General features: G+C 42.9%; 3 protein-coding genes across 5 annotated transcripts; 2 read left to right on the top strand and 1 right to left on the bottom strand.

Annotated features, from left to right (window-relative positions):
* Positions 1-1,142: 1,142 nt before the first annotated feature.
* SKA2 (spindle and kinetochore associated complex subunit 2) lies at positions 1,143-15,071 on the bottom strand. 2 transcript variants are annotated; one of them, XM_050908759.1, is made up of 7 exons: positions 15,039-15,071; positions 7,351-7,440; positions 6,377-6,553; positions 4,970-5,056; positions 3,526-3,565; positions 2,497-2,629; positions 1,143-1,753 (listed from the first exon to the last, which is right to left on the bottom strand). In XM_050908759.1, the coding sequence occupies exons 1-7, from the start codon at positions 15,069-15,071 to the stop codon at positions 1,627-1,629; spliced, it is 687 nt and encodes a 228-aa protein (XP_050764716.1). In that variant the 3' UTR covers positions 1,143-1,626. The 2 variants fall into 2 exon arrangements, with proteins under 2 accessions (XP_050764716.1, XP_050764717.1); XM_050908760.1 differs by lacking the exon at positions 15,039-15,071 and adding an exon at positions 14,525-14,543 and having other exon boundaries at positions 1,145-1,753.
* A 672-nt stretch (positions 15,072-15,743) lies between these two features.
* On the top strand, positions 15,744-20,954 carry PRR11 (proline rich 11). 2 transcript variants are annotated; one of them, XM_050908757.1, is made up of 11 exons: positions 15,744-15,795; positions 16,430-16,541; positions 16,956-17,109; positions 17,692-17,814; positions 18,116-18,370; positions 18,512-18,610; positions 19,135-19,244; positions 19,358-19,417; positions 19,508-19,604; positions 20,092-20,156; positions 20,546-20,954. In XM_050908757.1, exons 2-11 carry the CDS (start codon positions 16,432-16,434, stop codon positions 20,589-20,591), a joined length of 1,119 nt encoding a protein of 372 aa, XP_050764714.1. In that variant the 5' UTR covers positions 15,744-15,795; positions 16,430-16,431; the 3' UTR covers positions 20,592-20,954. The 2 variants fall into 2 exon arrangements, with proteins under 2 accessions (XP_050764714.1, XP_050764713.1); XM_050908756.1 differs by lacking the exon at positions 15,744-15,795 and adding an exon at positions 15,981-16,027.
* Positions 20,955-21,163: 209 nt separating this feature from the next.
* Positions 21,164-27,753, top strand: SMG8 (SMG8 nonsense mediated mRNA decay factor). Its single transcript, XM_050909212.1, has 4 exons — positions 21,164-23,012; positions 23,668-23,813; positions 24,225-25,100; positions 26,660-27,753. Exons 1-4 carry the CDS (start codon positions 21,164-21,166, stop codon positions 26,855-26,857), a joined length of 3,069 nt encoding a protein of 1,022 aa, XP_050765169.1. The 3' UTR covers positions 26,858-27,753.
* Positions 27,754-27,907: the final 154 nt, after the last annotated feature.

The raw sequence follows: 27,907 nt of genomic DNA on the forward strand, positions 1-27,907 counted from the left end.
CGGCAGCCGAAGCCGGCGGGAAGCGCCCGCAGCGGCCCGGTGGCACCGCGGGCTGTCAGCGCGGCTCTGAAGGCCGGGTGAGCTGGAGGCTCATCCACGATCAGCAGCGCTCCCGGCCCGGAAAGCAAGCGAGAGGTGCCGAGGCGGCAGCGCAGCCGCGGAGCCTCCGCCCGCGGGCGGGTGGGGTCCGCGCCGGCTCCCCGCCGTTGTTGCGGCAGCAGCAGCATCGCAGCGCGGAACGCAGATCAACGTGAGAGACAGCGTTGCTTTCTCAGAGGAATTTGCAGCTGTTGGGTTTCAAGACAAAAAGCTTTGCCCTCAGTTACTCTGTGCTGACGACAGATCTCAGGAGTAGCAAGCAGCAGCTAAACGAGATGTAGCTGCGGGGATGGATTTCCACACCTCGCGTGGCTTTAGAAACGGACAAGGTAACTGTCCTCAGGGCTGCAGTTGCAGTGAAATTACATGCAGCACACTTAGGTGGCAGTTGTTTTCCCACTAATGGGTATCTTTAATTGTTTTAGCCAGATTTCACTAATAAATATTTAACACCGTTGAAGGTAGTGAGAGTAAGGATCGAGTCCTGCATTGAAAATGGAGCAATATGATTAAGTCTAAATGCCTAAATCAGTTTGTGAAGTGATAGCAACCTTGCAGGTAAAAGGGCACACTCAGCAGCAGACATCATAAAATCAAGTTATCCCTGTCCTTTCCTCCCCTTTCTTCGATATACAACCTGTTCCTCTTCCCAACAGACCCTAAATAGACCAACCAGTTCATCCATGAGTTCAGAAATCAGCCTTTCTCATCCTAAGGGCACTAATTTCAATTTCCTTCGACAGCCATCATTTTTCACAAAAACTGTAGGAACTTAATAAACTTCAGATACCTTACTCTCTCAAATTAGGTTGAAATAAATAAGAAAAAAAATCCTTTTTTTTTTTTTTTTTTTTTTTTACTACGAGGGTGGTCAAACACTGCGACAGGTTGCCCGGAGAGGTTGTGAAGTCTCTATCCTCGGAGTTTTTCAGGACACCGCCCTGAGCAACCTGCTGTAGTTGGCCCTGCTCCGAGCAGGGGGTTGGACTGGACAATCTCCAGAGGTCCCTTCCAACCTCAGCTATTCTGTGAGTCTGCAATTTTGCTGGACTGTAAAAAAACCAAGACAGTTGACATCAAAGGAAAATTAAAAGGGTCAGGGACCAGGTTCAGGGGTTAGGGCAGGGCTCAGGGTCAGGAGTCACATAAACAAAAGCATAATAAATCTACGGCCTCATCTCCTTAGCTTTCATCATTTATTCAGGAATGTAAGTACAATTAAGTGGCTTGGGTTATTTGTCTTCAAAACCCACTCAGGAATGTAAGCAAGAATATGGAAGTGTCACATGGCTAACAATACTCTTCAAAAATGCATCAACCTATAAATATCCAAGATAAAATACCAGCCTCAGTGTTTTTTAACTCTCCGATTTTAAGTATTATAAATAGAATTTGTATACAGAAACATTAACAGCTTTCCAACAGTGGACTTAACTCCTCGACGCCAGAGAAATACTTGCTTGTTAATAATCCAGGAGCTATGACCAAGACGCTTGTGTGTCAAATAAGAATGGACCAAGCTTACATTTACACAACTAATTTAACATTTCCTTGTTTGTCAAGTTCCACAATAGCAAGTTCTTTCAAGATTCGTATTCTGGAGTCAGTGGCTTTCATACTCATCTTGTTCATCTGCGAAACACTCAATGCTGCTCTGTAAGACAAAAGCAAACTATTTAGCAAAAGAGGGTATCAAACATCGGGTCTGGCAGAAAAAGGCTAAAAAGCGCATACTGTTTAATGAACGATTTTTGCGAGTGCTCTGTAAATCTCATGCTTATTCAGATTGTCATTAACTTTTCTGTGCTACTTCAAACTGAGAACAGTCATTTGCTAATCTAGCCTTAGGGTTAAAGAGAATTCCCGAGTTAAAAACTTCCTCATTTTTAACATCAGCCTGCAAAAAATGCGCAGCGCACATCCCAGACAGGGGTCAGGGCTCGGGGAGGCGGGAGGGGTTGGTGCGGGGAGCGCAGGGCTCAGGGTCACGGTTTAGCATCAGGGCTTTGCCTTTCCAGTCTGGACGCAGATTCTGAAAGCTAAAAGGGTTTGGCAGAATGACTCTGTCAGCAAAACTTTCCTGAACAGACCCAGTTTTGGGCATCTGTACAGTGAAACCAAAGTGAACAAATCTGTTTCTGAAGAACCTGACATTCAGTTTTGAAAATTATCAAATCATACAAGCCATTTTTATACAAATGAATTTAGAGGGGTTTGTATGCTGGCCTAACACTTTGGGGTATGTACCTAACCAAGAAGAGTGTAGGGGAGCAAAATCAAATCATGAAGTTGTAATACAGCAGCGAATGGTTAACTAGCTGTTTCTGTTTAATTTGAAAAGGCTGAATTTCTTTACAGCTTATAAAATTCTTACTAATGAATGGCTTTAAGTCTTACCTGTTCTTATTTACAATGAAGTGGTTAAAGAGCTCCCTGTACAAATTGTTCAAGTCTGCTAGTTTAACAGTACTTCTGATACTCCTTGGTACAGTCATGAGTATTTCCTCAGTCAATGGTTTGAACTGCGATTCTAAAAAATTGGAAATAGAAGATATTTGTTTCTTCAGAAATTAGGCCAAAGATACAAAGTACTTTCATTACTTTTTAAGAAACGCCCTAAATGGGTCTAAAGGAAGATTTTCCAGCAGGAGGAAGGAGAGACAGAAGATCCTCCCTCCAAACTATCATTGTATCTACAGGCCCCGTGAAAAATCATTTAATTTGAGATCTGAGGGGGATTAATAAATTTGGTCTGTCAGTGACTAGTTTTTTTTCTTTTTTCTTTTTTTTTTTTTAAAGGAACTAGGAAAATTCCTTTCTATAAGTAGGGAGAAATGGATTAAACGAGCTATTTCTATGGTAAGACTAGTACATCATTTCTTCCAGACCATAAACACACCACTATCCACTTCAATATCATCAAAAGCAAGAAAAACTCCCAGAGACATGGGAACTATATGTGGAATATAAGTAAGGGCTCACTTGCTTATATTAAAGTCAAAATTCTTCATATAAAAGCAGTAGTTACTAGTGCTTGAGAGTGAAAACAGTGAATTTACTGTGCATCATAGGCTCTGTGTTTTTTAAATAAAAGAGCTCAGAAACCATACCTAGGTCTCAGCCTATTCCTACTTACAGTGAGATTTGGCCCTATTGTACTAGGGGTAAAACAGCCCTTATTTGTCAGCTGAAGTTATATACAATATCTGCCTTTTTCAGAAAGTAAAACAGTTTAATTCATTACTCTCTGAATTCTAGACAGTAACTTGATATGTTTGAATAGCACAGAACTATTAGAGTTCAATATTAGAGATGGAAGTCTTGAGAGGTTGATACTATTCACAAAGCTTACTGGGGCTGAGGATGTGGGGGGGGAGATCAGTCTGGGGGGGGAAACAGTGGGAAGATTATTCTTTCAGCACTTACCTTCAGTTGAGCTAGGGACTGTAGATCCTGAACAAAATGGCTAAAAATAAACAAGATAATGTCAGGATTTGTTGGAATTTTCTTCAGAAATTATTTTTTACAATTTCATTTCTGCATTAGTAACTACATTTCACCGTTGGATAACCAAGGATCTTGCAGCAACTGATGTCAACAGCAAAATCTTAGGCATTGAACAAATCCTGGTTTCAAAAAATAAGTTTAAAATGGATACAGAAAGATTTATATGCAAGTCAGATGAGCCTCTTCAGCTTTCTCCTTTGCATTCCGGTATGGATCTAGCTGAAAGCACTGCACATGCAGCAAAGGAAAAAGATGGCGTTCCTATTCTCAGGCAACCTTCAGAGGCTGACAGTTCTGACAAGCTGAAGGTAGCTACATCTCACTCTCCTCAGCCAGAAATACAGCACTAACGAAAAAATCCCAGGGCCTTTGTGACATCTTTCCATTCTTTCTGCCTTTCAGAGAACATCTTCAAAACACACTCAATGACAACATAGGGACTGATACCAATTAAACTGGCCTCAGTAGCTGAAGGATGTAGCTACATTTTGCATCGGGCCTGGTTTATGCCAGCTGTATGTTAAGTGCTTTAGAATTAAATAATGGAAAGACAGAAATTGAGAGCATTTATCAAGGTAGGAGAAGATATTTGCAAACAAAGAGTGAATGAAGGTGCAAGATACTGGATGGCTTTCATGCAAACCAACCGTGGCAATAAAGGGACAGAAAACGAGGCATCCTTTGACAGAAGAGTAGTGGGCAGTGAGAAGACATAAAGAAAAAGATAAAGTCAATAAGATAATTACACTCGATTAACCTTCCTTAATATTTTGCTCTTAATATGAGACCCAGACCAAATCTTTGCAGATAATTATATTAGAAGTTTGTGCTTTGAGTAGCTATGGGAGAATATCTGACTTTTTAACAAGTATTAGTTTAGATCTATGTTCTGCTGCATTACAGTTAGAATATACTTATCGTTACTCATATTCCAAAATTTATTTAATATTTTACAGGAAATTAAATTTCTCCCCATTTTGATATACATTGGTTTGAATCAACTACATTCTTCACTCCGCCCAAAGGCTTCTTATATAATGCGTTAACAGAACAATAGGATCAACAAGATCAACCAACTGCATCTCTGAAAAGGAACATAAACATATCCCAGTTAAAAAATAAGGGGAACAAAGTCTTCCATCAAAGCAAAGTTTTCCTTCCTGGACAATTGAATTGGAACAAATCATAAACTTAATCAGTATACAATAAAAAAGAAAAGGTTTGTTAGAAACTTTAGTCCCATTTCTGAAAAATTCCATTCATTTGAGAGGTATTAAGTCACAAACACAGCCCTTCTGACTTCAGCTGAGCTATACTCAGGATTAATGGTTTCTGGAATACTGACATACTGTGGCCTAATTACCTCTTCCACTAGTGATTCCATTTCTTTAACAGTTTGGCAGGCTAACTGCTGTGCTGCAGTCTGTTCTTCTCCTGACAGAGGTAAGCGCTAGAAAAAAAAAACACAGAGAACTCTGATACTTTCAGTTCCTAGGGTGATGATATTTACAGAAGAACTCAATGTTTGTGTAGCCCTTTTCTCATGGAAATTAATAGTAGACTCCTACTTTCCTTCAAATGAAAGCAAATTTACAAGCAAAGTATTTCTGAAAAATCCAACCATAATATTCCTTTAACATCAATACTATAAATGATTCAACGTAAAGAAGATAAATTATTCAATAAAAAGAAGTATTTCACTTAAAGACTTACATATCTCCATAACAGTTTAATCCATCTTTGGTTTAGGAAATACACAAAGTACAAGAAAATCTTTATCTAAAAAGTCTAAATATAACTCAAGAGACAAGAGTCTTCCACTTCAACAAAATCCAAATATGAAATTATTCTTGGCAGCATATCCTTGGAACACAGGGAGAGAAAATATTTTTTCCTTTCTGCGACATACAACTACTGTCTTTTAAATCATTATACAGTATATTTTATCTATAAAGACTTACCAGTAACTTGTCTAGAGCTGTTGACAGATTAAACACAATCTCGGGGCACTGTCATTAGAACATTAAAGTGAGAGCGGAGATCTGGGAATATGTTTTAGTCACACCAGTTCTAGACTGGCCACTAGACTATCAATTAGCTTTTTTGATCTAAATCACCTTATTTGTAAAGGGACAAAATCAATGCTTTCACAACCTCTTCAAAACTGTAATGAAGCAGTGTCTGAAGACCACTTAAAAAAATGCGTTGTTTGTTGTTGGGTTTGTTTAATAGATAGATAGGTATTATCATACTGAGAAAAACTGACTTCTTTGCACTAACAGCAATTCCAGCGCTTATGTTACAATGCATTGGTTTTAACTTACTCACTTTAGACAGTGAAAATACATTTGCCATTTAAAAGCTTTTCTGCCTTTTAAAATTGGTTTCACTTTCTAATTTCTTTAAGGTGGCTACTTTTAAAAAAATGTCAGTACAGAACTGGGACACAGCTGTGCACAGAGGCATCAATTTCTATGAAGCTATTCAAACATGTGTCACACTATTCACACTATTATGGTATTACTTCAACTCCAAAACTGAATACCACTAGCTTAACTGTTGAGTGATGAGTCAGGCTTCTGATTTACAAAAAGAGCTCCAATCTTGCAAGCATTTCTTCTGGTAAACAGTCGTCTTATCTTCTAAGAGTCTTCTAAGAGTCTGCATGTATAACAGTTTCCAGTGGAACTACTCACATCTACGTAAAGGTTACACAAATACATGTTCATTTACAGGAGTGAGACCCGAGTGATTAAAATGAAAATACTACCTCAAGATCAGTATGTTGCTGTAATGCCTGAACCATCTTCATTGTGTTCTCTAGAGCAGCACGGATGCCCTTCATGGATTCCCTCTGCTCTATGGAAACTTTTTCCAGCTGCATACATAACGTTTTATAACGAGATTTTACCACTGAGAGTTCTTCCAAGAGAGCAACTGGATTTTCCTATGTAGAAATTAAAAGTACATTTAATCTATTTAAAAAGAGAAAATTAATGTGGCTACATACCAATTAAAAGTGTATGCGTTAGAGACACTAAAATAGACCATGAAATGACCCTTTACAATGAAAAGTGTAGCTGTGAGCATCTGTTTCATCTATTATTCACTTAATTTTTCATAAGCAAAAATGATAGATAGTGTTAATAAAACAGCATAACTCTGTGGTTCCACAACAAATACAGGAGGATGAATTTATTGTGTTGGTGAATTTTAATGGCTTTTCTGAGTTGGAATAAGTTAGGGACTTCGAACTAAAAAGATTATTTTTCCACTATATGGTACAATATACATGGAGACAAGGACTTACTTATAAAATCCTTTACATGCTGCCATTTATTGTTTTCCTCTTGCTCTCATCTCTCCCCCAAATCTGAATTTAAGTCATTGCTTATTAGCAAGTTTATCTTTTGATCTCAGAGCAAGGGTGCTTTTAGCTCAGATTGGAATCTGTCTCTTAAATTTAGGTGTTAACACTACTACTCATTTCTCAAAGCAGAACATGGGAGACTTTCGACTATACCAAGAAATCAAGGGGGTTTTGTTGGTTTCTGCACTGAATTCATATTAGGCCAGTTACCTTGATATATGATGCAAGAAATACTTCATAATAATAATAATAAAAACCTAACAACTGGATAAAAGAATAGCCACATATATTTTAGGTTTAAAGAAAATTACCCATTTATTACCAACTTCATGCAAAATGCAATAAAATCTATTAATTTAATCTGAAAATACTACCTCTGCTGCTGGATTATCAGGAAGACTTTTCATTATTTCAAACTCCAGTCTGTGTTGAATATAATCCAGATCAGATTCTGCCTTCTGGAACTAAAATATTTAAGGTCAGCCACAGTATATTAAAAAACAAAAACTGCAGACAAAACCCAACCATTTGCGTTTCCTGTATTTCAGGAAAGCAGAAGCCAGATGCCTCCATTTTAAAGGCTCATGTACTATAAAAGTAAGTTTCTATTCCTCCAATCTATTCCATTGGCTAATGTTTGCCAATTATGCTGACACACTTCTAGCCTGAAAAATATAAAGCAATAAACTTTCAGACTTAACATAACCATTTTCCTCTCACATGTAAGAATTATGTGTGTGTACACACACACACTTCTATTAATTTTACCCTCTTTCCATTTGTCTAACCCAAATTACCCAATTGTTCTCTTTGCAGATTGCCATTAGTACCTTTTTCCTGCAGCTCCCCCAAAGTACATGAAAACACTTCCATCTCTTCCTATGTTATATGCTTTTGCTATGCCAAACCTCTCAAGATGAAGTTTTTTAGTAGTACACCAAAGAGGAAAGCTATATCAATAGAAAAGAACACTGATCTTCACTGGATGCAGGAGGTGTTTTGGTTTTTTTCTCCTGAGATATTAACATATTTTCCATCAATTTTTAGAGCTTTTTCTTGGCTAATTGTTTTTCTTTTCAAACATTAAAAGTTCTGTTAGCAAAACTGCAACACTCAGTTATTTACACCGCAGAGATTATGAATAAGTGTTCAGGATCCAAGCATATCAACAGAGATTTTATTATTAATTATATTAGGAATGCATTCTCTTAGATGGTTATAATACCCATAATACATTTTATTATTCCCCAATAAACCAGACTGACAAATAGATAATAAAATCAACGACATCACATTTCTTTCCTTGGGATAAATAAGCCACCAGAGAATTATCTAATTGCCTTGTAAAACAGTCTGCTGATAGCATTATTACTTAATTAATTTTAGTCTGCAATTTTAATATCTATTAAGGACTTCTGCTTTAAAGAAAGGCAGTTTTCCCAGTTCACAAACAACTCATGAATTTTTTAATGTAATAATTTGGTGATTTTACAGTCACAGGAGAGACAACGATGAAAGCAAGTTAAAAATGCTCATAACTTACGTAATTTGATTTTCACTATTTATATTGAGGTTAAGCCTGAAGTAACCATTACAACTTTTTTAAGGATCAAAATAAGGCTACATTTGTTAACTGTATCCCAAAGTACTAACTGGCAGTGCTATAATGGTAGCTGAAGTGACAAACTTCCGTAGTCTGTGGATGTAGCCTGTAGTCAGGCCTGAATACCGAAAGGATGTTTATGTTTTAAACATCAGCCTTGGGATCCACCTTCAGGAACTGCCATTAATACCTTTGAGGATCTGGAACTTCAGATGGCCTAAGGGAGTAGTGTTCGATCCAAGATATTCTACAAGTAAAATCCCCTTTCTGATGCAGTGAAAATGTATGATGTTTCATACACATACACACCTTCAGTAAATTTTCAAATAATAGCTTAAGAAAAAGAAAATAAATCTAGTAAAGACCTTGAGCATCTATAAATCAAACGGAAAGCTTTTACCCGTTACTCCCATAACTTACCATCGGCCCAACAAAACTCCTTCCCACATCTACCCCAGAAACCAGTCATGATAAAATGCAAGAATAAAATACTTTTTATTACACTATGTATTTTTAAAGAGTTCATGAGGATTTTCTCCTAACTGCTCAATCATTTCTGTTCTTCTCCACTAGCAAACATTTTTAGGTTTTCATTCCTAGAGGCAGGCACGCCAAAAAGATAATTTTTTGCTTTTCTCCAACTCCTCCATCTGATTATTAATTATTGGGAAAGCAGAAAATGAACATGGGTGGCTTTTAAAATTATCCATGAAGCACTGGTGCTAAATATTCAATATTGATAATTTGAGATTTACAGAACGACAGTAAGCCACTAATACCACGCTACTATAATGATTCAAGACATTAAAAATTGAATGCGAAGCTGAATCCTTATCCGTCGCGTGGCTATAATTTTAAGATTTGTGCTCAATGAAAGTATTAACACAGTTCAGTCTCACTGCTTTTTTCTGAAAGTATGCTAACCCTAAAAGAAACAAAATTTATTATCAGCAATTTCAAAGCACGTTTATAAGCACGGCCATAAGTTCCTCCAGTATGATCCATTTTTCCTTTATTTTATAAGTATTTATTTCTTGCTGTATTTCAAGAAACATACACCTGCAAAAATCTCACCTTAATATTACAGATTAGGACCATTCATATGATGACTATTGTACAACAATCACACAGAAGATGCAGTTTGTGAAATGTAAATTTGTAATTTACTCACAGGCTTAGAAGAAAGTGTTAGAAACTGTGAGGCAAGACTCAAGCCATTGCTGCGTACTCTGCTTTCAGATGCTTTGACAATACTATTGCACTGCTAGCTGTAAAGTACAGTAGTGCAATAAAGTCAGAGCATTCGTTAGCAGCAAGAATTCTGTACAAGTAATCAATACACAAAATATGTATTAGAAAAAATAGGTCGACTCAGATAGTGGTTTCTGTGGATCATGGAGAATTGGATAAGGTTAATGTTCACCACGTCCTGATACAGACACACAAGAACTCACATATTTCAAGACATTATTATTATTATTCATAATCCCTGTCATCCCACTGACCAAGAAGGGGGAAAAAAAAGGAGGAAAACACCCAACAAAATGCTCAACAGATCTGTCAGAAATTCAATTTCAAACAATTTGGTGCTCTTTTAACTGGAAACTAAATTTCCAAATTTATTTATTTATTAGATTTGCCTCATAGCAAGCAAAGATTCTAAACTGCTTTCAGACAGATGTTCTTAAACTGCATTACAGGGAACATTTTCTGGACACCAGAGTTTATTCTTCTCATTTGCAGGTGCTGAATCACTTACAAAATAAACTTAAATGCACACTCATTTCCCAACATTGTGGATGTACATTACCACTGGGGTTACCACATGGATGTTAGAGCACCATCAAAGTGGGGGTGTATTTCATAAATCTCAATAAATGCGTTTCTTTTTAACAAAACCAGTAACTTCATATGAAAAGTTTGAGAACTCTTAGGGTTTGAAGGCGCTAAGATTCTTAACTACAAAATGCAAAGTAACAGAGGAATGGAGTGGAGAGACGGATGATTGCTGATACACACAGAGCAACAACCTGAGTCAACTCCACACCTGCAACATTTCTCTAGAACACACTGTAGGAAATAAGAATGCTATACAGTGATCTGTCCTCTTTGTAGGGCACTTATTTCTAAGGAAACACACACGTAGAGCTGATGGTATTTGTCATTAAAAGACCAGTTAACATTTCTTCTTGGCAAATAACTAGAAGACAATGAATGCAAAAAAATAAATTAGTGGCAATCCCTTTTTACAGTTGTTTTGCAAATCACCTTCTGGTCTCAGCCAGCAACTTTTGACTTGTGACTATAAGAAGAAGAATGAGTAACGTAGATAGTATTGCTGGCCAATGCCCTTTTAACATTGCACTGCTTTTTGTGCGTGATCACTAGTAGTACAACATAAAAAGGGCACTGGACAGACACCACTCAAAGAAAAAAAGGTCCATTATACCAAAAATACGGTGACAGAAATTAACTAAATTGCTCTGAATGAAGCACTCTCAACTCATCTGACAGTTTATCCATTTGTTATCAAATTTTACTAAATGGATGTCCACAAAATTTCTTTCAGTGCAGAGTGCTGAAATGCATACTGGAAGGCACTAGCTCAGTATGTGAAGTCCTCAGCATTAAAGGTTAACGAAATGGTTGTTGTACAGAAGGATACATTTATCACCAGCAACTACCATGTACTGTATTTTCATTAGAGGCCTGACTCTGTGCCTGTTGAAGCTGTTGGAAAGATCTCCAGTCCCAGCTGACTTCAATGAACGCTCGTACAGCACAGTCTCAGGTGCCTAAATCCTAAAATACAGCACCCAGTATTCTTACTTAAATTCTTAATAAGTCAGCTTTACAATCTTTTGCATAATGAATCTCATCTTATATTGTAGATGTTATGGTTCATTCTTCTTGTTACTGTACCTTGAGCAATAGTCTCAAATAACCATCAAGTATCTGGTATTTTCATACACATTGTTCTTTTTAAGCTCCTACAAACTAGTTTATCCCTGGTTCCATGAGACTAAAATGAAGCTTTCCATGAAATGCATGTCAAAACCTCTGGGGAAATAAGAAGTGTTATTTTATCACACTTCTGTGGAGAGAGCTGACTTCACAGGAAATCCAGGAAGAAAAAACAATAAGCAGAAGGAAAAGCAAGAGACACAAAGCTGCGATATGTGAGACACGGTTGCCAATGTACATATTCTGATTAACTTAATGACAAAGAGAAATATTGCACTTTTGAATGAGGTTTGTATATAGGCAATTAACAAGTGAAATTGTTCGAGGTGTATTTAAGAAAACACCCTTTTCTTAAAAAAAAACCCAAAACCAAAAAAACAGATAAAGATGCAACTGCCGTGTGCCACCCAGCAGTTTTAATGGAAGAAGGCAGCCAGGCATACCATCTTCCATCTTCTGCTAGAAGAAATTAACAGAAGAATCAAACAGAAAAATGTAAGACTAACAGGGTGAAATCAAAGTCAATTCAGTTTTCAAATGGATTACCCAAAGATTTGGGGTAGTTAGAATGGGGTGAAAGACCAAGCTATAATCTCAAAACCTTTGGAAGTTGTTACGCGCCATCTGTGCGGATAATTGACCCGAACGAGCTCTCCACCTTGAAATTATTTGTGCAATGATCATTTTGGTCTACTCATAAAGTAGATCATAAGACTGTGTCCCATTACTGTCTTCTTCCACTACCATATATAAAAGCCCCTTTTAACTTTAAGGGGGCCAAAATACCTCTCCAATTATTTACATGTCCTAAAATGAGAGTCACTAATGGGCAGACTTTAAGACTTTCAATAAAACACAGAAATAAACCATAACATAAAAATAATCAACATCTAACCTGAGCATTTCTAAACAGATTTACACAGAGAGAAAAACATGTTACAAGGAAAAAATAAATTGCTCAACAAACTAGGTTTTACCAAAAAAAAAAGAATACTGACAAAAGGTATGGGGAGATCAAGCTTACACTATGGGCAAGGCTGAGGTTTTGAATTTGAAATTAGAACAACTTCAGAGCTCTGACAAGAACGTAGTATGTCAATGAATTCAAATACTGTATATTATTACCATTCTAGGTATTCAGTATGATGACTGCAGTTGAGATGCTAAAGGAGAACAAACACCTCCTCAAAAGCATGGTTTATTCAAAGAAAAAAACAAACCACAAAACACACCACCTTGTTTTTAAAGTAAAACCGAGAATTAGGGAAGATAATTTGAATTCTCTGATCTTTCAACTAATGCATTTATTCAAATTCTTACTTTTTATTTCTTAACAGAAATAGTATTGTAGCTTAAAATATTCACTCAGAAGTGTCTTACTATTGCAATGACATGGAGGTCACTCAGTGAGGTGACAAAGGCACGTTAGCAGAACAAGCTCACATTTAGACAACTTTCAGCCAGTTGCTTCTTTTCAGACAACACAGGCTCCCTTGCCCACTGTTCCTAATGCTTTAAGGGGCACATTATGCTGGTGCTGAAGTGACTGAAGGAGCAATAAAGTAAGTAAACTAAACAAGTTTAAACACAGGGCATTAAGCAACACACCAATTTTGTGTATTGAAGTCTAGCACTCATTAGGTTAAGGAATAAGGAGGATATACAACATTCCCGTTCTCCCACTGTTCCTCCTAGTCTTAATTTCTCTTGAATATTTCACTTTGGTGATGTTGCTGTGTACAAATAAGAACTAGGAGACTACTAAACTCATTTTTATTTATTTCTTAATGAGAACTTGAAACCAAGATTGCCAGAGGAGAAAAAAAACCCAAAGATGAATCTATTGTATTATTTGTCTCTGTATTGAATAATGTACTTTTTTTCTCCATGAGGACACTTGTAGTTTATCCATTAAGGTACCTAACACTGCTGCTAGGACAATTAAAATTACAAAAAACTTCTGGAAGTTTCCAAGCAAAAACCAAAGAAGCATCATATTTTGGAGAACTATGTCAGTACTAGCATTTTACTTTATGAAAGGACTTAGGAATAGAAATTGTATTATCTATTAAGCATTTGAACACATAAAATATTTCCAAAGCATTTTAACGAAAAAAAATGTAAAAAAGATTACATTATATAGAAGCAAAAATGAACATCAAAATTTGAAGGATGCCACAAGGAACTTGGCCGTTTGAAGAGTTTTCCAGTGCCTCTCGATATGTGAAAGCACAGCATAGCTCTTTTTTTTTTTTTTTCCCTTTTTTTTTTCGCTTTTCCATGAGCGGGGCAGGCAGAAAGGCGACTATTACATAAGGTAGCTCAGTCTTGCCTGCAGGGGCTGCCTCAAAGAGTGCCGAAAACCAAGTTAAACGCTGTGAAGAACTACGCGAACTTGAATGGCTGAAGGAAAAGCCAGCCTCTCCTCAGGACTGGCTACAGCCGAGACCCCGCGAAGAAAGAAGGACTGAAAAGGCCGCCGCGCTCCTCCTGCAGCGCCGGCGGGCGGGCGGCCCACTCGAGGGTCGCGCTGCCGCCCCGGCCCCCCACACGCCCCTCTCCTCAGGGCGAGCGGCCCGGCCCCGCAGCGCCCACCCGCGGCGAGGCGATGGGGGAAAGGCTCCCCGGTTCTTACTCCCGCTGCCAGCCCCGCGGACCTGCCCCGCTCTACCTGCCCCGTCCTCCCAGGCAGAGAAGGAGCGGAGTCCGAAAGACTTCCCGGCAGGAAGCCATCCCGGGCGGGAAGCCATCCCGCTGCATCGCCCCGCTTTCCCCCCCCCCCCCGCCCCAGAGCGAATGAAACAGCCCAGCCGGCCTCTCCTCCCCGGACACACCCGCAGGGAAAATGGTCCAGCCCAGGTGAGAGCGCCACCCTCACCCCCCGCTGACAGAAAATGGACTAGTCCGAGAGCGCTCTGCTCTACGCCGCGCTCCCCCCCCCCCCCCGCCCTCCCCCACCGCGACGGCGAAATGAAACGGACCGGTCCGGTCGCGCCCCTCAACGGCACCGTTTCTCCCGCCACGGAGAGCAATAAACGCGCCCGGGACTGCGCGGAACCCGCCTTTCCCCCCCCCCCCCCCAGGTGAGAGGGAAATGGCCGGGCCCTGCCCCCGCGCTGAGGGGGTGAATGGAGCGGCACCATCAAGCCCCGCCCCCCTCGGGGAGGCGGAGGGGGAGGGGGTGCGGGGGGGGGGGGGGAACAGAATGGACCGGCCCGGCCGAACTCGTCTGACCCGAACGGCGAGCGGCGGTCGCCCCGTCGAGGGCCGCGCGGGCTCCGCTCAGGGCCCGGATGGGGCGCGGGCGCGGCTGGGGGCGCGAGGGGAGAGCGGCCGCTCTCCCCTCGCGCCCCCAGCCGCGCCCGCGCCTCCCCCCCTCCTCTCCCTCCCTCAACCGGCAGCCCAGTGCCCTCCGAGGCGCTCCCGCCTTCCCTCCGCCGGACTCCGGCCCGGCCGCCCCTCAGCTCGGCCGCCGCCCGCGCCGCCCGGACTCACCATGGTCTCGAGCCTGGTAACCGCCGTCTCCATGTTGAATAGTTGACATTCCTCAGGCGGCGGCGGGGAGATACCCACCCCCCGCTCCGCAGGATGGGAGAGTCGGCGGTCCCCATTGGGCAGCTGTCACTCGCCGTTCGTCTCCCATTGGCTCGACGCTGACAGAGGGCGCTCGCCATTGGGCCGGAAAGAATGTAAACCCTCTCCGAGGTAGGGAGGAGCCCATTGGTTGGTAGAAAAGCAGCAGGCAGTGATTGGCTAGGTGGGGGGGCGCCGCGAGCCGCTATTGGTCCAGAGTGGAATCTAGCGGCGATTGGCTGGAGTAGGGAGCGCAGCGCTGCGATTGGCGGGAAGTGGAGCCATCTATTAGCTGCGGTCCGTCTCTGGCGGGGCGAGGGAGTGCTGGTCACCTCCACCGGTTCCCTCCGGCGGGCCGGTGCTCCCCCGCCTTTCAACCCCATTGGCCTTTCCCAGCCGAGCGGTGTCCCGCAGCTGATTGGCGGGGCTGAAAAGCCTTTATCCAATGGCGGGGCGGATCTCCTCAGTGCCCCCCAGGACGGGGCGGAGCAGCGCTAGGCCCGCGATTGGCCCTTCGCCGCTCCCGTCGAGCTCGGGCCCGCGTTCGTCCAGCGGCCAATCAGCGGGCGGCTAGCACGGGCCGCGGGGGGGGGGACGGACGGGGACGGCAGAGAGCGGCGCTCCCATTGGCTACGCGCGGCGCGGGGAGCGGTTTGAATCGGCGGCGCCGGGCGGGGAGGTGAGCGGCGGCTGAGGGGCGCTGAGGGGCGGGGGGGACGGGCAAGGCGGCCCCGCGTCCGCGGTCACCCGTGACATTCCCCCCCGGTCTCTGGTGGGGTAATTGTGTGTGAGGAACCGGCCGCTCCTCGGGGTGGGCTTCCCCAGAGAGCGGGGCTGGCCCCACGCAGGAGCAGAGGGGCCGCCTGGGCGCGGCGGAGCTTGCGCCGCGGGGATGAGGGGCGGCGGTTCAGGTAATGCTTGAGCAAGCGCCTACGGTCAGGGCAGTCCCGGGCCCTCTGTCTGGGGCTTCTTCGTGCCTTTTGTCTGCGTTCTCCACAAACGTTTTCCCCAAATGCAGTATTTGTCGCTTCAGGATAAAGAAAAAGTGTCAATAAAAGCCCATATAAAATGGTACTTTTTATGTTGTTCACTCTCTCTCGTGTACAAATACATCCTCGTGGATCATGGCAACTTAAGGATATATTTTTTATCAGTTGTATGTAATGCTTCTAGCAAGACAACTGTGAGTAACTTCTGACTGAATTTTTGAGATGCAGTCCATGTTCTTCCCTACCTATTTGGTGATAGCTCTGTCCCCCCGTGAAAGTGGGTATATTTCTATACATTAATTTTAAATGTGTCTTTTTTCACAGTAATGGCAAAGTATAAGAAATGCAGACGAAAACGGAGAGCCCGAGAAAAATTTCTACTGGAAAAAAAAGGAGATGCTGCAAACCCCCAGGGCTCGGGTTGTCCTTCTCCACGGTAAGAGGCTCAGTTTGAACCTTTCCTTTTAACTCAATTTCTGGGTCCTCTGTTTGTTCCCGATGGTTCATGGAACTGAGGTAATAGAATTGTGTTTGAAGCCTATCTACATCCTGGCATGGATGCTGTGGAATTCTTTCATCTTGTATATCTTCTAGTACTCTATCTATCATTAACTTTAATATGCAGGAAAAGCAATTTGGATAAAAACATATTGCAAATACGATTCCCCCCACCCCACCTCCTTTATCAAAATGTATCTTGGTCTTTCCTGTTTTCTGTGCTTGTGTTTACTCTCTTGTCACCTGCTGTTGCTGGTCCTTGTAACTTCCAGATGATTGGTTGCAGTTAACTTTTTTAAAGGCTGAAATGATAAATATAACTATGGCCTCATTCTGAAATATTCTGTCCCAGGTCAGCAGGTGATCTTCCTCTGAACACATCATCAGTCCCAAGCCATCTGTCCTCACTCTGGTCATTAGCCTTGCCCAGTGTAAAAAATGTGGTAAAACCCTTTACAACAACAGCATCACTTTTGTATTGTTGGTGCCAGAACACGGTTGCACAGGTAAGTTTTCTACTTCTCTGTTTTTGCCAGTGTGTGAGGTTGTTCTTAGTGCTCAGATGCAGGATATACAGTCAGATTTGAGAACTAAGCTGTAAATTTAGTTATGTATATTGAAACATCTAAAGTATATTTAGTGTTGACTGTTGAAGGAATAAATATGAGAAGAGTGTCAAGGCAACTGTGGACACTAAAGGCATAAGTGCAATTGTAGCTTTTTTATTGGAATATCAGGAGATATGCAGTGACAGAGGGTGCAGTGTTTCTTTCATAGCAGAAATGATTGTATGAATTTTTCAGGTCAACTGTGAATTGTACTTTAGAATTCGTAGATGAAGTTCAAGTTTGGGGGTTTTTTTTGTTGTTTTTTGTTGGTTTTTTTTTTTTTTTTTTTTTTTTTTTAAGAAAGTCAATCCTTGGGTTCCTGCCAAGGAAATATTTGGTGAAATTTTGTATCTTCGTGTTGTGCCTTTCCATTGACTACAACGAGAAGACCTTGTGACAGAACTTTCAATAGTAATCATAGCCCTGTCTCTGGAAACATAACTTGGTGAAAACACTTATCTAGTTTCTTTTTATGCTTAGAGTTTTAAGGTGGTTAAAGACACCATATTTCCATCACAAATCTACTTAAGGGAGCTAAATACATTCAGAGAGCAGCTGGAAAAGTTGGAAACTGAATTTGCCAGTCTGCAAGGAACGCTCCAGGTGAGTCTCAGTCCCAGCGGGGCAGGGTAACGTTTGCTTGTGTAAGCACGTAAGGAACTGTGGTCAGTGCAGATAACTGAAATCTTAAGAGCTTCTCATTGGGCAGTGTTTCACCTCTTCTTCGCATTCAGCATTACTAAACTGCAGTTACTTCATAGCTAGAGGGAACTGGTTTGCTGGCGAGCCTCGTAAGAGGCTTTTTATGTTTTTCTGCATCAACTGAAGCCAGAACCTTTGTTCTCTGAAATGCCATCCACTTTTGCCAGTGGATTTAATATTCTCTTATTTATATTGTTTTCAGATGAATGGAATTGCAGCCTTGTCTTCAGAAAATTCTCTTTGTCAAAGGTGTAATAAACCAGTTCTGGGTGCTCCTGGACAAATGCAGATGGGCCCGCCGTCATCAGTATCTGGGCCTTCCGCAATACAGCTGCAGCCTGTATCTGCGCCCCCTCCACCTCCTCCTCCTCCGCCACCACCACCACCACTACCGCCACCAAAGCTGCCTCCAGCACCTCTCCTCCTCAAACGGGGCAATGGCTCTAAAGCCCTTCTGGTAGGGAGTAAGAAGGTTCCTCTATTTTTTTTTCTCTCATGGCTGGGTTCTTTGGACCTGGTTTCATCAGGAACGTGTGTCTTTGTGAATGCTCAGTCACTTGCCGATCCTAATTTCCCTTCCAACCACCTTTGTTTTCAGGCACCATCACTGAAAAAAGATGGGCCGATGCAGATCACTCTCAAAGATCTCCTGAATGTTAAACTGAAGAAGATTAACAGCAACCTAAGAATGGACAAGGTAAACCGGAGGACACAGGGATAAATGGATGATGGTGTATTGGGGCACACTCCACGCTGGAACTGGTGTATTTCCTGCAATGCTTGTCTTAGCCCCTCAGAGAATTTTTTCAATAAATTAATTCTTCTCTTCCAAAAACCCAGCGATCAGCTGTAAGTAATCCTTCTAATTCTGCACCTCGACATTTGAAGTGAAGAAATTAAGTGACTAACTCCAATCTCAGCTGGCATGCAGGACAGTTCTCCTGATTTTAGAGAAAGCACGTAGCTTTCATGTAGCTTTATGTCTTTGTGTTATCAATAGATTTGGGGATTTCTTTTGCCTGGCTGAAATCTTGTTTGCAAAATTTTTTTTTTTTTAATAAATCTATTTTTGTCCAAGGCACCTGAAAGTCTTAATGATTCAAAAAAGCATAAAAGCCATAAACCACAGAAGTCTTTCAGAGTATAAATATTAAATATATTTAAAGGTCAGTGAGGCCTTCTAAAGTTTTATTTGTGGTAACATTTCTTTTCTCACTTTAGGCAGAATCACCAGTGAAGACACGCAGGGCATTAATTACAGCCTCAGATTTACAGAGTGTTAGTCTGAGACCTAAATCCAAGCCATTAGCTCACATTAAAAACTCCTTAATGTAAGATGCTTTCTTCCTTTCTTTGATATTAGATTTGTCTGTTCTAAACAGTGATTAACATTGTTTACAGAGTGGAAAATATTTCATTTTAACAATTAGTTTTGTTCTTTCAGTACCCCTCCTAAAAATCAGCTAGATCTTCGAAAACATCTAAAGAAAGTCAATATACAAAGGTAAGTTCCTTTCTATTCTCTTGGTTTTGTTTTTTCTAGGGAAAAAAATAGAGAACTAATCGTAATTCCCCTTGTTTCCAATCTTTTCAGAAGTCCCGGTGGCACTCCGCTAAATAGTAAAGAAAACATTGAATGTGGGTCTGGGTTGACACCAATAATGACACAGGCACTACGGCGCAAATTTCAGGCAAGTCATGGTGTCTCTCTTTTTGGAACGATAAGCTGGCTTTAAAATCCATAGAATTTCATACTGATTTTTTTTTCCCCTACAGTGCAGCACCATTGGTATGTATTACATAAGTTACAGTCTCCATAATCCTCATCCAAAAGCGCTAAGTACCCACAAATAAGGGCGCTTGTTTTACTGATTCCCATTTTAATGGCAGGGAAACTGCAGACTGGAAATGCCATTGCCTGTCTTTCAGGAGGTTATTTGACAATGCTAAGAGGAAAAGTTGCTTTTTTGATGGCCGTTGTAGTGCCTCCATGCGATCTCTAACTTCATAGTTCCTGTCTGCAGGAGAACAAAATCTGAGGGTTAATAATGTCTTTTAAGGATTTGCCGTGTCTGTTGTCTTTTATGGTGTCAGTTAAGAATTGCAGTATATTTTGTCTTGGTCATAATTAGTACTAAGCTCATCTTTCAAGATCTGACCCTTTTCTTATTTTGACAGATGGCTCATCCAAAGAGTCCCTCGCCTGCCCGGTTAAGCGCGGCTAACAGCTTTGATGAACAAAAGTAGGTTTATGGAACACTGTATTTTTCATTTGTGGTCCGGAAGCCACTTAAATCACCTTTTTATCTCACTCAAGCATATGTGTTTGTACGTAAATCTAGTGCATACGAGAACGGGGCATTACGAAACCCCTTTAGCACACTTCTGCTTTTTAAAGGCAGCGTCTTTCTAATGTGTCTGAATCTGGTTGCATCTTCTCTGTTAATGGAAAAAAAACCATGACATTCCCCGAGTCTTTTGCTACCTGGCTGCTGCTGAAGCAGGGACTACTATGTTCCCAGCACTGGTGCTGCTTGTAATATAAACATGTGTGTGTTTGCTGAAATTCAGTATTGTTTTTATGGGTTTGGGGTTTTTTTTAACAAAAAAGATCTTGACGGTAATTATACAGGTTCAAAGAAAAGCAGCAGTTCAGCACTCTAGTGTCATTTAAGTGAAAGGCTGCAAGCTTCCACAAGCAATTCCATTATGTGGGTAAGAACGTATGATGCAATTGCAGCACGCATCGCTTCTGGCTGGTGCCAGATCACCTATCACGTTAAAAGACGGCACCGCTGAGGCAGGTAACTGGAGCCTCCTCGAGTGTACAGTCGAGTTCACCGAGAGCTACAGTGCCGGAGAGGCGACGTCCCCGTGCCGCGGCTCCCGGTCGGGACCAGGACCTGCTTTCACCAGCCGCTGAAGCCGTTTTCCAGAGAGATGACATTGGAGCGTGGACTTTTCGTGGCACGGCAATGACCCGGCATCGCCTCCCGGAGCAGGACCCTCGGAGGGAACGGCGGCACTGCCGAACTGCAAACCTCCGCTGCTCCGAGACGAGAGCTTTCCGCGACTGTCGCCCTGCTGTCCAGCACTCGGCTACTACACTGTCTCACTGCTCCTGCTTTATTGCAAAGTGTTGCCGCGGTTCGTCTCTTGCACCCCCCGCTCCCTCTCGCCGTGTCTGTGCGCACCCCGTCTCTAGCTGGAAGCGGCGGTCACCGTCGCATCCCGGCTCCAGGCCGCGGCCATGACGCCCGCTTTTCACCGTAAGCCGTCTCCCCCCGGGGCGGGGCTGCGCATGCGCGGGGACCGGGGCGCCGCCGCTTCCGGGCGGGCGCGGTGCTGGCGGAGCGGTGCCATGCCGCTGCCGGCCGGGCTGCCCGGAGGGATGGCGGCGGCGGGAGGCATGGCGGCGGCGGTGGGGCCCATGAGCTTGCGGGAGCTGCTGCTGACCGCCACGGCCGCCGCCGAGGGGGGCGGCGCGGCGGCGGGGCCGGCCGCGGCGGCGGCCGGCGATGAGGAGGTGTGCGTGGTGGGCATCTTCGGGAAGACGGCGCTGCAGCTGTGCTCGGAGAAGGCGGCCCTGGTGAGCACCGTGTGCGACCGGCAGGTCTTCCCCCTCTTCGAGCAGGAGGACCCCGAGCTGGCGGACGGCGCCCCGGGGCAAGAGGGCGAGCTGGCGGCTAAGGACTACAACCAGTTGCAGGCCTACTACAGCCAGGAAAGCCGGGTGCTGTACCTGGTGCTCACCTCCATCTGCGACACGCCGCAGCTGCTGCGGGCCTGCGGGGACCTGGCAGCGGCCGAGAGCAGGGAGAACAGGCCCGGCCACCCCTCCGGCGGCCCGGCCCCGCTGCCTCACGCCGAGGCCCACGAGTTCTGGAAGCACCAGGAGAAGCTGCACTGCCTGAGCCTCCTCTACCTCTTCTCTGTCTGCCACATCCTGCTGCTGGTGCATCCCACCTGCTCCTTTGACATCACCTACGACCGTGTCTTCAGGGCGCTGGATGGGCTGCGGCAGAAGGTCCTGCCCTCCCTGAAGGCTGCCATCAAAGACTGCCCGGTCGGCAAGGAGTGGAAGCTCAACTGCAGGCCATGCCCTCCGCGCCTCCTCTTCCTCTTCCAGCTCAACGGGGCCCTGAAGGTGGATCCCCTCCCAGGCAGAGGCCAGGACCCCTGCGGTCACCTGGAAAAGCCACCCCCCAAGAAGCACTCCCCCAAGAGGAGGTTGCAGCATGCTCTGGAGGATCAGATCTACCGCATCTTCCGCAAGAGCAGGGTGTTAACCAACCAGAGCATCAACTGCCTGTTCACCGTGCCTGCTAACCAGGCTTTTGTGTACATTGTGGCTGGTGGGGCCCAGGATGGAGATGATCCAGTGGCCATGCTTCTTGATCAACTCAGGAGCAACTGCACCATGAGAGAGACTGACTCGCTGCTGGCTCCCACCCTGTCGGGGCCCAGGAGGTATCAGATGATGCGGCACGGCAGGCAGCAGCTGTCCTTCCACGCAGAGAGCAGCAGCAGCAGCTCCAGCTCCTCTGGACAGCTTGTGGACTGCACCCTCAAGGAGTTCTTGTGGCAGCATGTGGAGCTGGTGCTCAGCAAGAAGGGCTTCGATGACAGCGTGGGGAGGAACCCGCAGCCCTCTCACTTCGAGCTCCCAACCTACCAGAAGTGGGTTGCTGCAGCTTTAAAACTGTATGAAGTGACCATTGAAGGCAAAGATGATGACCCGACCTCTCTCACTGGGGAACTGAGCTCAAAAATCATGGGCAGCATCAAAGTCTTGGAAGGCTATTTAGATATAGACACCAAGTTCTCAGAAAACCGTTGCCAGAAAGCTCTCCCCATGGCCCACAGCGCCTATCAATCCAACCTGCCCCACAATTACACCATGACGGTCCATAAGAACCAACTGGCACAGGCCTTGCGTGTGTACAGTCAGCACGCCCGTGGACCAGCCTTTCATAAGTACGCCATGCAGCTTAACGAGGACTGTTACAAGTTCTGGAGCAATGGGCATCAGCTTTGCGAAGAGCGAAGTTTAACTGACCAGCACTGCGTGCATAAGTTCCATCTGCTCCCAAAAGCAGGTAAAGCAGCTCACTTGTAACTGGGTTTCACGGTTTTATTTTATATCTGCTTTAAAACGTCTTAGGCTGAAAATACCAACTCTTGCACATTTATGGAAGATGAAAGCTTGGCAGCTTTAAAGCTTCATCTTTGTACAGTGGGATTAATTACAGCAGAGCTGTTGCGCAGGTTTCCTTTATGTTGAGTAATGTTTAGGAGCAAGTCCACTGTTTGTAGTAACTTTGATTTTAGTAGTAACTCTGATTCCATTTTGCTAATTAGAAGCATTACACTGGAGTCCTCCTAACAACAGATGTGTAAGAGAACAAAAGTTCTCTAGGAAACATAAGTGCCTCCCCCCTTTTTTAATATATCTTGATTGATGTCAATCAAGGAATAGAAACTGCCTGATACACACTTATTGCAGGCAGAAGAACTATTTATGCCTTTTAGGAAGAGGTGGTAAAACCAAAGAAGATTCAGTTTAGTGGTATAACCTACGCTGGAACTTTATATTAAAAGCAGGAAAGGGAGGAGTTGCTTGACAAACTGGCATTGCTGGCAAATAATTTTGCATATGTATATAGCAAGGAGGAAGCAGTGGATGAAGGGAATTAAAGAATCTCTAGAAATGGTGAGCAATTTATCTAGGGTTTGATTGATTTTTGCTTTTAGGGGAAAAGCCAGAAGCAGACAGAAATCCTCCAGTTCTGTACCACAACAGCCGGGCTCGTTCCACTGGTGCCTGTAATTGTGGAAGGAAACAAGCTCCTCGGGATGACCCCTTTGATATCAAAGCAGCTAATTATGACTTTTACCAGGTAACTATTAGGTCTCTCTTTTTGCTTCAAGCAGTGCTTTTGCTTTATCAACAAAGTCTGCACTCTGAAGTGACCACAAGTAAGTTCCCTCTTAACCTTACCAACTTGTAAACATTGCTTGGGGAAGGTATTTCTGGGAGCAGGAATTGTTTGCACGATGGGCTGACCAGAGTGGGCAGTTCCAGTCTTCACCAATGCATGCACACAGGAGCATCTATTTACACTTCAAGCGTGTTGGTTCATGTGAATTTTAAATCCGTCGTGTCTGTGGGCTGTATTCCCATCGCTGCTTTGGTTCTCCTGTAGCGCAAACCTCTTGAATCTTAATTGTAGCTGCTGAATATTATGACTCTGAACTCCCTCATCTCAGAGGTGGAAGATGGGAAGTTAACCACGTTTTCTTTCTCATAGCTGCTGGAAGAAAAATGCTGTGGGAAACTGGAGCACATCAACTTTCCCATATTTCAGCCAAGCACACCTGATCCGGCACCTGCTCGAGACGAGTCATCGCCTGCCCCTCCGGAAGGCGAGATTGAGAAACTTAAAGAAAAAGAACCTCAGACTCAGGGAGAAAGCACAGGCCTGAGCTTAGCCCTCAGCCTGGGTCAGTCGACGGGCAGCTTGGGCACTTACCCGCCTGACACCCAGGGCGGAGGGGACAACGCGGAAAGTCATGGGCAGAGTGGGGACTCCAAAAGTGAGAAAAGGCCGAGCCTGGTAGATCGCCAGGCATCCACTGTCGAGTACCTCCCCGGGATGCTCCATTCTAATTGCCCTAAAGGCCTTTTGCCCAAATTCTCCAGTTGGTCACTGGTTAAGCTGGGGCCTGCTAAGGCTTATAACTTCCACACAGGCTTAGATCAACAAGGCTTTATCCCGGGAACAAACTATCTAATGCCTTGGGACATTGTCATCCGGACAAGAACTGAAGATGAAGGAGACCTAGATACCAATTCCTGGCCTGCACCTAACAAGGCTGTTCCTGGAAAAAGAAGTGCGGTTGTGATGGGAAGAGGAAGACGGAGAGATGACATAGCTCGAGCTTTTGTAGGATTTGAATATGAAGACGCACGTGGTAGGAGGTTCATGTGTTCAGGGCCTGATAAAGTCATGAAAGTGATGGGCGGGGGGCCAAAGGAATCCGCCATCAAAGCCCTCAATTCTGACATGCCGCTGTACATCCTGTCATCGACTCAGGGACGAGGACTCAAGCCACATTACGCTCAGTTCATGAGACTCTTTGTGGTGGTTCCTGATGCTCCGCTGCAGATCACGTTAACGCCTCAGGTAAGAAATGGAAGAGGGAATCCGGTAACTGCAGAGACAGCGTTGTTTGTTGCAACATTAATTGCAGGACCCGAAGGCAGGAGGGTGATAGGCAAAGGGTGTCAGAGGGATGCTACAAGAAACTCTTTCCAACTCAAACCAACTTCAGTCAAGTTCTCTAAGGCAGTAGTCGCCAAAAGTATCTGGTTTATAAACAGGTTGGTTTTTGTTTTTTTTTTTTTTTTTAAACTTCAAGAGTGGCTTATGCCAGCTTTATACTTTGTATAAAGCAAGTTTTAAAAAATATTTTATCACGGATGAATTAATAGCGTTCTATACTGTAATAACTGCTTCTTTTTAAAAAGATAACAAGTGAGTAATGACTGTGTAAGAATGGATGTATCATTTTAAATGTCGTAGAGAAAAGCAGTGACTCATTGCTGAGATTATTATTAGTTACCCTTTGAATTTAGGAGGTGAAAAGGTGTTGTTTTTTTAATTGGAGATTTTTCCCCGTTTTCAAATGTGTATTAAAAAAAATGGAGAAAAAGCTCCATTTACACTTTCTTACTTTTTAAGGTAGTAAAATATGAACAAGTGTGTCTTCCTTCAATTACTGCTATATGAAATACTGTGTGCACATAAGTGCTTATTATTTGTTAGACTATGGCAAGAAAATTGGCGTTCATTGTATAGTAGTGTCACTAAATAACAAGTCAGCACAGGACGCATCCATATGAGTGCGGGGGGGGGGGGAGGCAGATTTGGGACATTTTGTAACCCTTCGAGCTGTTTGTGAAGTGCCACAAGATCCTTAATACTGAATCGCAGAACAATGGAGTTGGCGTCTTTTATGGGACACCTTCAACTATTCAGATATGAACCTGCTTTGTTTTAGAAGTTAAAGGAAGAATACTGACTGAAACCTGACACCAACACCGAAATTTCAATGCAATTTGCAATTTATCGTGTTATTGTTTGAAACTGAGGCAAGAACTGAAGGTTCAGTTTGTGCAGATACTTATTTTGCTCTTCATTCCCAGCTTACATCTGTGTCACAGCTTTTGACTCCTAAGGGTGTGTTTTTATTTGGAAAATCCGTTACGCTATGTGGTGTGGGTTCCACGCATCAGTTCCTCACCAGAATAAGACTTTCTGAATCTTTTAATATAAATTATACAAGAGCCCTATTAAATGTTGCTGAAATCCTTGAAAACTCACATTGGATTAGAGCAAGGTACCAGCTCAGGGATATCTGTGCTACAGTGTTGAAATCCGCTGTTAATGCAGTGTTTACCTACTGCCCGAGAGGCGAATGGCTTGTGTTTGTATTGTGGATCTCTTTGGTAGGACCTAATCTGCAGCCTTAAATTCAGCATCTTTACTGTGATAAAATTGGGAATTTATGGATGTCTCACAGTAACGGCACACTAGTTTCCTGGGATGTGCTCAAGTGGATAAGAAACTGGTTGTAGGCAAGACTTAAGAGACTTCCTTGGATTCAGTTTGCTTTTAAGTTTTGGGGATTTTTTTATTCTAATGATGTTTGATTATCTACTCATATTTCCTTTTGTTTTCAGGTTCAGCCAGGGCCACCACCTTGTCCTGTATTTTACCCTGAGAAGCAGGAAATAACCCTTCCATCTGATGGACTGTGGGTGCTTAGATTTCCTTACGCATACGTGACAGAACGTGGACCCTGCTTTCCTCCCAAAGAAAGCCAACAATTAATGAGTTACAAAGTTCTCCGAGGAATACTGAAAGCGATTACCCAATAAGAATTATTCTGGTAGATTGATTTTAGTTTAAAAAGACTATCTTCAATCCAAATCATGGATTTTGATTCATGTCTGTTACCCAACAGCTATCACTGTGATCTAGTGAAGCCCACTGTATTTCACTGGAACACAGTCAGATTGAAAATAAGGTCTGATATCAAAGTGGATAAGGAATCCAGGAGACATGTAAATTTTCCGTTTATTAAATTTTCATATGTAAAAAATAAAAGCTGGTTATTGCAATATGCTGAGCCTGTATTACTAGATGTTTTGATAGTGCTTTTCCCCATCATATCTTTCTACATATATATTTAGGAATATTTAAAAATTAGGATTACCTGAAATCAAGAGTTTCCTCTGTCATATTGAGGCAATGATGGGCAGAATCTTTTCTCTTTTTCTAAACAAGCTATTTGTATGCAAACAATAGATGCTTTTAATGTGGTGATGTGAGAAATCGTGTGTCTTTGATCTTGTCTTTCAAAAAAAAGAGGCATTGCAGTTCTGATTTGTATTAACACCATAGCCAGAAACTGTGGTTACCTATATCAAGTTGAAATATTTTACGGTATTTGTATTCATAGATCAGATTTTGTTAAAAGGCTGACTTAATTTCATATTTTGGAATGACATCTCTTCTGGAAACTAAACCTGCCGGTAAATTTATGGAAAACAGTGCTGTATGAGCTTGTTCATTATAAGCAACTGCAGCTTAATTGTCAGTATAGCTTGACTTGTAGTGATTAAACAGTCTTTTGGTTGCTAAAAGGATGGTTTTGGCCCAGTTTTAATCTCCAATTGAGGTATTTGGGGTAATTATACTGCACTTTCCACAAGACGTGCTACATGATGTACTGAAAGGTAGCTTAAATCCTGCGAGCTTCACATGTGGCTGTTGGTGCCAAAAAAATTAGACACAGTAAATCAACTTCTAACTTTTTGTTGAGGTAAGATGTATTAGTGATAGTGGCTGTATGCTGAGACCTAACTTAATTTCTGGAATATTTGTTTTTAATTAGCATGCACACAAAATTTAATTTGCCAATTTAA

This window comes from Gymnogyps californianus, chromosome 20, assembly GCF_018139145.2.
Source record: "Gymnogyps californianus isolate 813 chromosome 20, ASM1813914v2, whole genome shotgun sequence".
Lineage (NCBI taxonomy): Eukaryota > Metazoa > Chordata > Aves > Accipitriformes > Cathartidae > Gymnogyps > Gymnogyps californianus.

Excerpts from the sequence above, each read along its gene's own strand:
- SKA2 (XM_050908759.1), bottom strand. The coding sequence starts at position 15,071 with ATGGAGACGGCGGTTACCAGGCTCGAGACCATG. Across the intron at positions 3,566-4,969 it reads TGGAATCACTAGTGGAAGAG|CCATTTTGTTCAGGATCTAC; the intron begins GTAATTAGGCCA and ends GTTTATTTTTAG. Across the intron at positions 2,630-3,525 it reads AGTCCCTAGCTCAACTGAAG|AATCGCAGTTCAAACCATTG; the intron begins GTAAGTGCTGAA and ends CCAATTTTTTAG.
- PRR11 (XM_050908756.1), top strand. Across the intron at positions 18,371-18,511 it reads ATGGCTCTAAAGCCCTTCTG|GCACCATCACTGAAAAAAGA; the intron begins GTAGGGAGTAAG and ends CTTTGTTTTCAG. Across the intron at positions 19,605-20,091 it reads CACTACGGCGCAAATTTCAG|ATGGCTCATCCAAAGAGTCC; the intron begins GCAAGTCATGGT and ends TTATTTTGACAG.
- SMG8 (XM_050909212.1), top strand. The coding sequence starts at position 21,164 with ATGACGCCCGCTTTTCACCGTAAGCCGTCTCCCCCCGGGGCGGGGCTG. Across the intron at positions 23,013-23,667 it reads CCATCTGCTCCCAAAAGCAG|GGGAAAAGCCAGAAGCAGAC; the intron begins GTAAAGCAGCTC and ends TTTTGCTTTTAG. Across the intron at positions 23,814-24,224 it reads CTAATTATGACTTTTACCAG|CTGCTGGAAGAAAAATGCTG; the intron begins GTAACTATTAGG and ends TCTTTCTCATAG.